This window comes from Pistacia vera, unplaced genomic scaffold (assembly GCF_008641045.1).
Source record: "Pistacia vera cultivar Batoury unplaced genomic scaffold, PisVer_v2 Contig212, whole genome shotgun sequence".
Classification (NCBI taxonomy): Eukaryota; Viridiplantae; Streptophyta; class Magnoliopsida; order Sapindales; family Anacardiaceae; genus Pistacia; species Pistacia vera.
The window spans coordinates 1889060-1901960 of record NW_022196016.1 but is presented as its reverse complement, the minus strand read 5'-3'; the positions used below and the strand labels follow the sequence as shown (position 1 = coordinate 1901960).

Genomic DNA, 12901 nt, shown 5'->3' with positions numbered 1-12901 from the left:
TGGTCCTCATGTGCTCAAGATGATTGGGCACATGGAGAGGCTTGAGACTTTGGGTTTTGGTGTTGATGCAAAATTACAATGTGACTTAATTCTGCAGTCACTACCTAATTCTTATTTACCATTCATAATGAACTTCAATATTAACATGATGAGAAAGTCCCCATCAGAGCTCCTAAATATGCTGGGGATTGTGGAGCGGGACTTGAAAAAGTCCAAACATGTTTTACTGGTTGCTACTGGTAAAGGCAAAGGTAAGGGTAAGGGAAAGGCCAAGGTCTATCCCAAGTCCAAACCCAAGGATAGGATGCTCTTAAGCCTGAGGGTGCAATTGGAAAAGTGGGAAGATAGTATGCTTCTATTGTGGCAAGCTTGGCCACTAGAGGAAACACTACAAGGCTTTCCTCGCAAGCCAGAAAAAGTCAAACGCTTCAAATTCAAGTATGTACATGATTGAGATTAAATTCTCCCCTTTAACATCTTGATGTGGTACTCACATTTGTACTGATGTGTAGGAACTAAGGCAGAGTAGATTGCTCGCCAAGGGAGAGGTGGAACTACGAGTTGAAAATAGAGCACATGTGGCTGCATTAGCTGTAGGATCTTATTGTTTGACTTTTCCTACGAGCTTATTATTGGAACTAAATAACTATTATATCGTACCTTCAATTCCCAGAAATATTATTTTAGTATATGCTTTGGATGATATGGGATATCATTTTAAAATTTCTAATAGATTGCTTTCCTTTAGTTTGAATGGTATCCTATTTGGAACTGTAAGGTTATATAATGGATTATATGTTCTTGATTTAAACAATAAGGATATTCTCAATGTTAAAACAAAGAAAGCTAAGCATAACGAACAAACCCAAACATACCTTTGGCATTGTAGACTGGGTCATATTAATCAGACCCACATCGCAAAACTTCACAAAGATGGAGTTTTGGACCCTTTTGATTTCTTGTCATTTAAGGTATGTGAGTCATACCTTTTAGGAAAGATGACCAAATCTCCTTTCATAGGACAAAGTGAAAGGGCTACTGAATTGTTAAGCATCATCTATAGTGATGTATGTGGTCCACTAACAATTGAAGCCAGAGATGGATATTCATACTTCATCACATTTACTGATGACTTCAGTAGATATGGTTATGTCTATCTTATGAGACAAAAATCTGAAGCCTTTGATAAATTCAAAGAATTCAAGAATGAAGTACAGAATATGTTGGGCAAGAGTGTTAAAGCTCTTCGGTTAGATAGAGAAGGTGAATACTTGAGCTCTGGGTTTTATGAATACCTAAATGAGTGTGGGATAGTATCACAACTCACTCCTCTTTATACACCCCAATACAATGGTGTGTTAAAAAGGAGGAATGGGACCTAAATTACTTGATATGGTTAGGTCTATGATGAGTTTAAGTGATCTACTCGCATCATTCTAGGGTTATGAAATGTCTCACTAGGCAAGTATTCACTGAGTATCCTATAGAGAGAATCCAGAGAATTGCTAGTTTAAAAAGGGTGTTCGTCTAAAATTTGTATCCTTAATCCAGTTATAAATACTATTACACAAAGATTATTTCTCGCATATATAAATCCACATTAAATTTCTTCACTGAGACAGTGTGTGCAATCCTCTCGCCAGCTTGACGTCTCCCGACCACTACAATCTAATACCTGCAAAAATAAGGAAAGCAACGGGGTGAGCTATAAATCCTCAGTAAGTAAACCAAATCTAACTATGCTTTTAATCCGCTATCCCCATTTTTGTTGTACTGCTTCTAAATTTCTACTTGCTTTCTCTCCTTATTCTCAGGCGTACTACTTAGCAATCTTATATTTTTCTCAAATCTTTCTAAATCCTTCTAGTGTTGTGCTATTCTTTATTATTTTATTTCTCTTCTCTGCTAGATTATAACTTTCTGTTTCTTTCTCTACTCAACAAATCGCTAAGTTTCCTTGCTATTTGTCATGTTTCTAATTTCTGTTCTTTTCTAGTATGTATCTAATTTCTGTTCTTTTCTTGTATATCTCTAATTTCTTTTCTATTCTCGTACACTTCTATTTTCTTTTCTTCTCTATTCTCATGGGTTTCTATTTCCTTTTCTTCTATATTCTTATGGGCTTCTATTTTCTTTTCTTCTCTATTCTCGTGGGCTTCTATTTTCTATTCTTGTCAGACACGCAATAATAAAATAAATTGTTTAATCATGCATAAATGCATGAGATGCAATGCACATAAAATGTCTAATGCATATGCAAATGATCATGTTTGTATTCTTTCTGAAAATTCTTTTCTAATTCTTTCTGAAATTATTTCTCTTTCTTTCTCGAATTCTTTTAGTTTTCTATTTCTTATTCTATTTTCTTTTTTTCTTTTTTGAAATTATTTCTATTTTCTATTTCTTTTTCTGAATTTTTTTCTGTATTCTGTTCTAATTTGCCGATCGAACTAGGCTGAGGCATGGATTTGGAACCTTGGCCGTGTGAGCATATTCTAAAATTCTTTCTGGGTATAGTCCTCATCCATATGCACTTTTAGCGGACTGTACAATTCTGTTTTCTATTCTGAGGCCGCTCATTGATGGTAGCGTGCATGTGAGAAACTTCTGCATCTCTGTCGCCACTAGCTAACGCAGCGAATGCTCACAGGTTCCCCATCGTAACAGCCCTCTGAAAACATGCTCTATAAATCTACAAAATAACTAGCTAGACATTTTCCAATAATTTTAAAATTTCTGAAATATATGCTATGCTATGTCATGCATTTATATGCTGTCTATGCATGATCCCAAAATACGTGTCTAACTTTGGCATGTATTCTATTAATTCTAAGGCTTTTTTTTCTATACTTTTCTGGAAAGCCCAAAGTTTTATTCTAGTAACACGCTTAACTTAAATATTTTTTATTTTATTCTTTATTTTTGAATTCTATACATCGTGTGTACGTACGCGATTCTATAATTTCTACATAATTCTTTAATTCTATAACACTATGTAAAATGTACACGTACACAAGTACATTATCTCTCACAAATTCTACTCTTCTATAATTCTATTAGTGAGATATTAAAATGGCACAATTCAACTAGGGAATGAATTCTACATTTTGGGCAATCTAATTTCTTCTATAAAAAGTTATGCCACAACTTAGGTATTAAGTCTACTAACTTGCCCAATTATGCAACTAGATTTTCCCAAACTTATATATCACCTAACCATGTCATTAAACAACTCTCTAATATTTTTCTAATGTAACAAACATGTCTTGTACAACTTTCTAAATACAAATCTTAATGCCATAAATTTGCATTTTCTTACATGATCATCAACTTCAATTGTTATACCTGCCCTTCTTTCTTCTTTTCTTTTGGCTACATTCTATACATTAATCTTTGTTGCCATATTAATCATTGAAAAGTCAGTCTAACATATGGCACAACATATATACTTTGGCTAAATTCTAATTTCTTTCTAACATTCTTAACTAAACTTTTGGCCAATACAAAAATATTCTCAAGATCTTCTAGCAAATTCTATGGCTTGTAATATATAATAAGACATGAAAACTATACTCATACCAATCAATTTCTAAAATGGTCATGTATTTAATACATAAACTAAACTTCTATTTCTTTGACGTTTCTTTGATATTTATACTTGGGAAAGCTTTTCTATTCTTTATACAATAAAATCACTTATTACATATTGTTTGTAATTAATCTCAAAACAAGAAACAACAATATACTTATTTGGCCAAGCCATTATTTGGATGATCTTTCTAAATTCAAGTACACAAACTTGAGAATTTATTATGGCATATTGATATGTCATGACATAATCTACCATTCTCTACTATCAACAATGTCATATCAAAGTAACAATTTAACATGTAAATCCCTTCTAACACTTTCCCAAAGTCATAAGTTTCACAATTTCTAATTCAATAACTAAATAAAATATGCTATTGAAGAAATACTAAGGGTTCAAGTAACTTGAACCATGCACTAAAAGCCATTTATCTCATTGAACTAACATGACCAAGTGATATTCTAAATTTTTGGCATAACAAAATGCACTCTTGAATACTAAAATTTACACTTGGTTAAGCCTAACATAACCTTTCAACTCCAATTCTTTTCTTTCTCTAACAATTTCTTCAATAAGATTTAACAAACTCATGCATGCATTTCTCTTTGAATTTTCATCAAACAATTCACATGCACATGCAAATACTTAGTTGGCCACACTTCCACGTCTCTCCAAGTCCACCAAAATTGGAGCAAAAACTCACTAAATTTAACTTCAAATCTGGCCGGATTCAACACTTCAAAATTTCATCAACAATTCTTCCATATTTCATCCATAATTCTACCAAATCACCACATACATATGAACTACTTCTCATGGCTGGAATTTTACACATCATTCAACATTAAAACAGCCAATAATTCTCACCATACAATCACTTACAAACATACAAGAATCAATCTACACAATTATTGCTTAAATCAAAACTAAAATTGGATTTACTTACCTTGAATTTGTGCAACACTAATTATATAACCTCGCTTTGCTAAAATTCTCTTCCTCTTGACCTAAATCATATAAAACCATAAGAATTTAAAACTTTAAAGTTTAATCACACACCTTTGTACTAGAATCTTACCTTTGGATGCTTTAGGATTGAAAATCTACAAAAATTTAAGCCAAATCCTATGAATTCTCTTTGAAATTCGGTGAAGAAGTTTGAGAGAAATTGGATGAGGGGTGGCGTGTACCAGGGATGGGAATGCTAGTGTTTAGTTTATTGAAACCTTATATATATATATATATGTATATTCCCATTTTGCCCTTGTACTTTTATGATTCCAATTATGCCCTACGTGTATTTACCGATATACCCTCACTTTCAAATGATTTAACACATGTTCTTGGTCATTTTTACTCCCCACTCTTTCATCTAGTTGTGAGTAAAAAGACCATTTTACCCTTGTTCTTTAATTTCTTTCTATTACTTTACAAACACGTATTTATCTCGGCATCACACCACGTGTATTTTCTATAATCTTTCTACCACTCTATTCTCATGGCTAGCATACTTAATACATTATATTTATCATACTCACTTTTCACTTGAACACGTGATTCTGTGTGAAATGACCATTTTGCCCCTATTGAAACTTTTATGGAATTCCTCTATAAAAATAGTTAACTATATTCACTATGACTATAAAATAATCCCTACCATATTTTTGAATGTGGGTATTACAGGTTACGCTTAGAGACACCGACTCACATACTGAACCGTGTGCTGTCAAAGTCTGTGGATAAGACTTCATACGAACTATGGAGTGGGAGAAAGCCCAACTTGTCTTATATGAAGATTTGGGGTTGTGAAGCTTATGTTGAAAAATTGACTTCGAACAAGATGGGCCCGAAATCTAATAAATGTATATTTGTGGGGTTAAGGAGACCAAATGATACAATTTTTACCACCCAAAAGAGCACAAAATTTTTGTTGCTCATACTGGTGTCTTCTTAGAGTAGGAATTTCTTCTAAGAGGTACTAGCGGGAGAAAAGTAAAACTCGATGAAGTTCTAGTACCACAAGATACATTAAACAAAGGATGGGATGATGTGCCACAAGAAATGGTTGAACATCATGAGGAGGTTACTCCACAATCTGTGGATCAAAGTGAACCATCTCAAGTAGCATAGGAGCTACATAGGTCTAGAAGAGTACGTCATGAGCCCGAGAGATATGGCTTCTCGTGACTCAACATGGCAACAACTAGTCTACCAAAACAAGGAACCCAGAACCTATAATGACGCTATATTGGATCCAAATTCCGTTAAATGGCTTGAAGCCATAAAATTTAAAATGGACTCCATGTACCAAAACCAAATATGGCCTCTAGTGGATCCACTTGAAGGGATAAAACCCATAGAGTGTAAATGGGTCTTCAAGAAGAAGACTGACATGGATGGCAACGTGCATACCTACAAGGCACGACTAGTTGCCAATGGTTTCAAACAAATTCATGGCATTGACGTAAATGGATCAAGGATGTGAGTGAATTATTTAGTTTTGATTTTAATTGCACTTTAAATAGTGCGCAATCCAAATTCATTGAAGGAGCCTCCAAACACTGGTATGAAATATGAAATTATTGTTTAATGCTTATTTCATATGCAAACAACGTAAAACGAGTATAAGGATCCTAGGGTTCAAAGGTTTATGGATCAAAATATTTTTGTATTCCACTGCGTAAATCTGATCCGTAAACCTGCATTTCCTAGGCCTAAATGTTCGTAGGGGTTTCAATTCAATAGGTTCCTCACTTGTACTCCATGAGACCTCAATTATGAGTTCTTACATAACTCTTTCCTCGGACTCTGTTAAAATTGCCAAGTAGCCTTCTGCGAAACATTTCTCTATACTTTGGTCACTGGATGACATTTCTAGTAGCTTAACTCCAGATACCTGAAACAAAAAGAAACAAGTGTTACTACCTATGTCGACAATAAGCGACATATCCACACTTACATTTAGTTCAGGTATCTGGAAAGCTCGCAAGCGAACACCCTACGACGACTTCTAGAAACCAACCCAGAATCCTAGCGGAGGATTCTAGCCGTCACTCATCTAGTGTTTCTAAAACCTAACTCAATGAGTTTAGATCAAGGTAACCACAGATACCCTCCTAGCAACAAAATGAAACACTTAAAACAAAGGAAATCGGAAAAGCAAGGTTAGAGTACTTACTTGCAAATGGAAAATGATGATTTTCGTTGGAAAATTGCAGTAGAAGAACTAAAGAGAATGTTGGTCGAGAGAGAGAGAGAGAGAGAGAGAGAGAGAGAGAAAGCAATAGAGAAGCTGAAAAGTCAAGAGTTAAATTTTTTGAAAAATTAGGTTGCAGAGCCCGTTTGATAGTGTCAAAAATTAGGCTGGAAGTGATCTGGCCGTTCACTTGATGATGAATCTCAGCCCTCCATCGTCGAGCAATCTGATCCACTCAATCGGGACATGTGGTAACGATCCGTGAAGGGCGCATAATCGCCATTCCCAGTAATCATAATCGTAGCTGCACGTCGCTTCAATTACGCACATGGCCAACTATCGTTGTAAAACGTGCAACAAAAATTAACTACCATGTACGACAGCATTTTATGCATAACAAGCCAGCTTGAAAGATTACCTTAATGCCCTATTATTTTGCAACTTTGGAACCGTTGAATGAAAAGCTTCAGAGTTTTAAGCACGTCACCGTGAGCCGAGGTTGCATATTACAACTCGTCAAAATTCTAACAAATCATGTTTGCATGAGTTAGGTCAGTAAAGGATTCGAGTGCAAACAACAAACCTCAAGGATTCAGTTTTCGAAGCTCGACACGACCTCCGACACTGGGGCGCATATGTTGTGTGTGAATTTTGCTGTAAGCTCGGAAATGTCAATAGCTCGTGAAACATGAAGCTCACTGACATATAGAGCTCGCTGCGATCTTAAGGTCGCAAGAAGATAAAGCTCGACCAAAGCAAAGTTCGTTGCAACCTACTTAACAGCTATCCGACGGCTCAAAGGATAAGTCCATATCTCTTGATATTTCAAAGAGGATATTGCCAATATCCTTTTAGCTCGACTTTGACGCACAATCGCAGAAATCATGGGATATACATCAAGTGTGATTGCTATCCCAGATTTAACTCATTTTCCATTTTGAAATTCATGTATAAATACCCCCAAAGAATGATGTAGAAGGGGTTAACAATTATTATTCAGTAAAAGGCAAAGCAATAAACACAGTGGATGTAGGTTTGAGAAGCAACTCTCCAAACCACTTTAAAAACTTTTTTGTGTTATTTTCATTATTTTGTCATTTACATTACACTCTTTGCTAATTTTAATTAATCAGGCATACATTCGTTCCGATTCCATCATGGTCAATTGGATCTCTTTGATGGTGCCTTTTTTGGTATCAACACTGTGCTTGTTCATGACAAAAAGGAACCCCGGAGTCATATGTTATTCTCAAGTATATCGATGAGACTTGGGAACAAAATCCACTGCTGCGTAGAGATCCTCATCAAAAAGCCATGGCACGTTTCTGGGCCAAATATGGAGATGAAAAGGTAAATATTCCTGTTCCTCTGTTTTCACTCTGTTTTATTGCCTTTTTGCTCACTATTTTGTTGTACTTCATGCGTTGGTGTAGCTTTTGAGAATTGAAAGCTTCATGGAAGGCAATGTGGTCGAAAGGAGAGGAAAAAGCGAAGGCAATTGAAGAATCAATAGAAGCCTTGGAAAAGATCGAGGGAGAGCTCAAAGAAAAGAAGTACTTTGAAGGAGAGGGGATTGGGTATTTGGATCTTGCATTTGGGTGGATCGCTTACTGGCTACCCGTTTGGGAAAAAGTTGGGTCTATGCAACTCATGGAGGAAGAGAAATTTCCAGCCATTACATCTTGGATCAGCAAGTTTCTCAGCCACCCAGCGATTAAAGACAAGTTACCACCGAAAGACGAGTGTGTGGAAATAGGACTAGGCAACTCACTAACAGAAGCAGCAAAATTATAAATGGCAACCCTAGTTAGTAAATACGGGTACGGCAAAAAAACGGTACGGGAATTTTACGGGTATAATACGGCAAATGGTGAAAAATACGTTTGTAAAAATTCGGTCATAAAATTCGGATACGGAAAAAATACGATTCGGATATATACGGGTTTAATACAACACATTGTCAATAATACGTTTTGAAAAATACGGCAATAATAATCTTGGTTTTAGCACTTTTCAAAACATCCCAATTTAAATAATCCATTGTGGTCGACCCTACAATTTATTTTTCTTTTTATTTAAAGTATATTTGAACAATAACTAAGACTAGTATTTTTATCCGTAATTTTATAGCTACGCATACAAAATTTGGATTCCAATTAGTATAGTTGTTTTATTTTCTGAATTTTATGTTCTGAATTTAATTGGATAGTGCATTCAAAGGTCAAATAATAATAGTTTTATGAAATCTAAAAACATGATAGAGTGCACATGGGTTTACAATTTGCAGTTGGCGTTGGTTGCAAGCTGATGGTTTGTTGTTTTTTTTCTTCTTCTTTAAGTATCTGCCAATTCCAAATCCAAGCCCGACAATATTATTTTTATGAATTCATGCTTTTCTTTTGCAGTTTTGCCTTTACCTTTTGCTTTCATAGATGATCTTTAGTCTTTTCATTTTGACCCATACAACACAAAACAACAGAACTAAATGAAATATTATGTTAAAACAGATACCAAATATAACTCTCATAATCATTTTATCAAACATTTTTTAAACAAATCTATCAATCCACCAACATAACAAATCCATCAATCCACCAGTCCCTATTACTACTACTCACACACCAGCACAAACACAAACAAATCACCAACATACAAGATTCAAAGAGAGTTAAAAAGAGAAGAGAAGAAGTGTGTAGCTTGAGGCTTGAAGAGTTGAAGTCTTGGACTTAAAGCTTGGAGAAGAGAGTTAAAAAGAGAAGAGAACAAGAGATCAAGACTCAAAGAGTCAAGAGATGAAGAAAAAAGAGTTGAATTGTTGAAGATTTGAAGAAGAGATGAAGACTGTGGAAGAGAGAACCGAGGAAGAGGAAGGAGATTTTCTTTAATTTTAGTCAAACCCAACCAAAACGACGTCGTTTTGCCTTAACATTTAATTATTTTTTTGTCTGCAAAAATTCGGCAAAAATTCGGCAAAAATTCGCGTATAATTCGCGAATTATACGGATAGGGTATATAATTCGCGAATTATACGGCAGCCCTAATAAAATACGTGAGTTCGCGTTTTATACGGGAATTATACGGCTAGCCGTATAATTCGCGTATAAAACGCGAATTTACTAACTAGGTCTTGCAGTTGAAATTTTCTTTAGATTAGAAGAAAAATTAGCCAAGATCTCTAAACCAAACTACCAAAGCCAGAGGATAATTAATGTTCAAATCAAGCTTGGAATGAAATAAATTTTTTCTTTAAAGTGTTATTTTTACGCTAAAAGTATTGAATTGGTATTGAAATAAATGGATGCTATATATCTACTGTTTTCATCGTATCCTGTGGTTCATGTCCCATAAGTAATCTAGCATCAACTTTAGCTTCAATATTTAGTATATCAATCTAATTTGTTATACCATATATATTTATTTTTAAAATTACAGTTATAGGATGATTAGATAGAACATTTTTCGAAGGTAAAGCTTATTAACAACCAATTTATGTCTTCATGACAGGGCTTCTAGCGGTGTGGCTTTTTCTTTGGGCCACGTTTTATTGTTGCAATGTTGCGCCTTGATTCTCAGCCTGTTTACTTGGGGCCTCTTGTTGTCTCATTGACTTGTAATGAGCATATTGTACGGAAAACTTTTGCTCTCTTATAAATTTGTTGCATTGTATCATGTTAAGAAAGATTTTTTATATGAAGAGAATATTTTCTAAAATGAAAAGTAAAAATTATAAAACAAACTGGTGGCAAGACTAGATAAACCATCATAGATGAAACATTTATTTTGATTGTTGCAATAAAACTTAGGAACGCGCTCCGGCAGTCTAGTCCTACAACAACCCCATTCGTACTAAGGGCTTTATTTCTTAACCTCTACATACATAGTCGTCCATACGGACGTATTTTGTTTACAATCATACACTTAGGGCTTAGCTCAGTGTCTCTGCCTCTCCTCCCTCTCCCTCTGTTCCCTCTCCCTCTGTCTCTCCCTCTCGCTTTGACTCTCTCGCTGTGAGCTCGACCCTGGAGCGAAAATTGTCGTCTCAGACCTACTCTCTTTCAATCTCCACGCATCTTCCCTGGATATACCAAACGAGTTCCTGATTACATCCAATGGTAGCGCTCTAAACACTGAGACACGTCCAGCTAGCTGGCTGGTCTGGCTGAGTCCATTGGTCTTGAATGATACCCACTCGAATCTATCGCTGCTTGCCCTCTTCACCACTGCAAAGTTCTGTGGAACAACCACAAGCTGACCCTCACGAATTTCCTCATCGAATACAGATTCTCCATTCTCTGAGACAATTTGAATCCTGCCATTGCCCCTTGTGATGTACACTATGCTATGAGCATTCACGTTCCAGTGAGGTGCCAGGATAGCATTCTGAAAACATGCAAGTATATAAGTAAATAAGCGTTTTTATTAGTTAGAAAATTCAATTTTAAAATAATTATGCACACTGTGACAGTCTAATATGTATTAAATTATTTTCTTACCCTGTGATGTACTCCTTTCTTAGCACTAAGTTGCAGGAATCTAAGGATGGGAAGGTTTAAGGCATTGACGCTAGAGACGCGTCCACCACGTGGGTTATAGACATCAGGGCGTGTTGGGTCATTGATGTTGTACTTCAGCGTCATTGTGCAGAAGGTTTCCTCTAAACCATTTCTCTGTCTTCGCTCTCTTTCTTCTTCGTATTCTTGTTCTTGTTCTTGTCTGTGTGGTGATAGTACCTCAAGGTCCTCCTGAACTCTGACAATAATGCCCCTCTGCCTCTTCTCTTTCTGCAGTCTTCTGGCTAGCTGAGTGTCTATGTTGAAAGATTGTGCAAGTATCTCCTCGTCGAAGGCGCTCAAGATATTGTTGCTTTGCTGTCCCTTTTTCCCTCTTCTGCTGCTTTGGCTTTGGCTTCGGCTTCGGCTCCAGCTCTGACCACCACCTTGAATTTCTTGTTGTGGGCTTCCACCCAGGACGAATTTCTTCAAAATGAATAATTTACAGAATTATAGACAATATTGCTATATATACTAAGTAAATTGATAGAATTAATGTTGCTTTTGTTACCCTAAGGTACTGGTCGAGCTGGTTCTCGGAATTGCCAACGTCCGCAAGTGCGACCAAAACAAGCTTGGACTGGCCATTGTTATAAATCCAGTGAGCTACTCCTGCAGGCAATGCAATGACATCACCCTCCTGGATAGGCCTGACCTTTTGGTGCTGTTCTCCTTATTGCTGACTCCTTTCTGATCTTGAGCGCTGTGACCGTGACTGTGACTGTGATTCTTCTTGGAATGTCTCAGGACAACCTGGGAATACAGCTCCATGAATGCCACTACCTGAATTGACCATTGCAAAAATGTTATTTTCATATGTTAGGATAATATCAAAATGTAATTACAGATGTATATCACATCTTAATGTTAGAAAAAATAAGCATTGAATTTGCCTTGAACAACGTAGACTAGCTCAGGAGCATTGTTGTATGAAGGGACTAAGAGGCCTCTGCTCTGGATAGTGTGGCGAAACACAGCGACATTAGCGCATTGTAGTTGTTACTCATTCTGGTCCCAGAACTCGGTAACACCAGCCTCAGATTCAATCCTCCTCTTGGGCTCAAGAGCATTGAGATTCTGGATTTGGCATTGAGTCTGGAAGCGTTGCTGCTGTTGTCGTTGCTGTGAATTTACAACCTGTTCTATCTGAGCGAAACTGCAATGAAATAGAAGAAGAAAGCCAAGACTAAGAGAGAGCAAAGAAGAGTAACCCATGATTAGCTAGGTAGAGAGAATAGAACTAGAGATTGTTGTGAAGAAGATGACTACAGAGAGTGGTATTTATAGGTGAAAAAATTAGTAGATGTTTCAGGTAGTGGCGAATGGTTATGTTGAAGTATTTTTGGTTTTTATGCATGCAGAAGTGTCATTAAGTCCTAGCTTGTCAACACATAATAGATGCTTCAGGGGTACGTGGTGGTGTTGAGCTCAGAATATTTCATGCAATAGGGAATGTTCTTTCGAATGAATGTAGATGGATTTCGAGCCTCTGGGGGCAACGGAACATCTTCGAATAATAGAGATTAGGCATCGCTCGATATGACGTGTTACATTTCCTCGATATTT

General features: G+C 36.2%; 1 protein-coding gene and 1 pseudogene across 1 annotated transcript; one reads left to right on the top strand and one right to left on the bottom strand.

Moving 5' to 3' along the window:
• The first annotated feature begins 8099 nt into the window (after nucleotides 1–8099).
• Nucleotides 8100–8579, top strand: LOC116129540 (probable glutathione S-transferase). The gene is made up of 2 exons (XM_031415261.1): nucleotides 8100–8135; nucleotides 8247–8579. The coding sequence occupies exons 1-2, from the start codon at nucleotides 8100–8102 to the stop codon at nucleotides 8577–8579; spliced, it is 369 nt and encodes a 122-aa protein (XP_031271121.1).
• Nucleotides 8580–10715: 2136 nt separating this feature from the next.
• On the bottom strand, nucleotides 10716–12550 carry LOC116129539 (annotated as a pseudogene).
• Nucleotides 12551–12901: the final 351 nt, after the last annotated feature.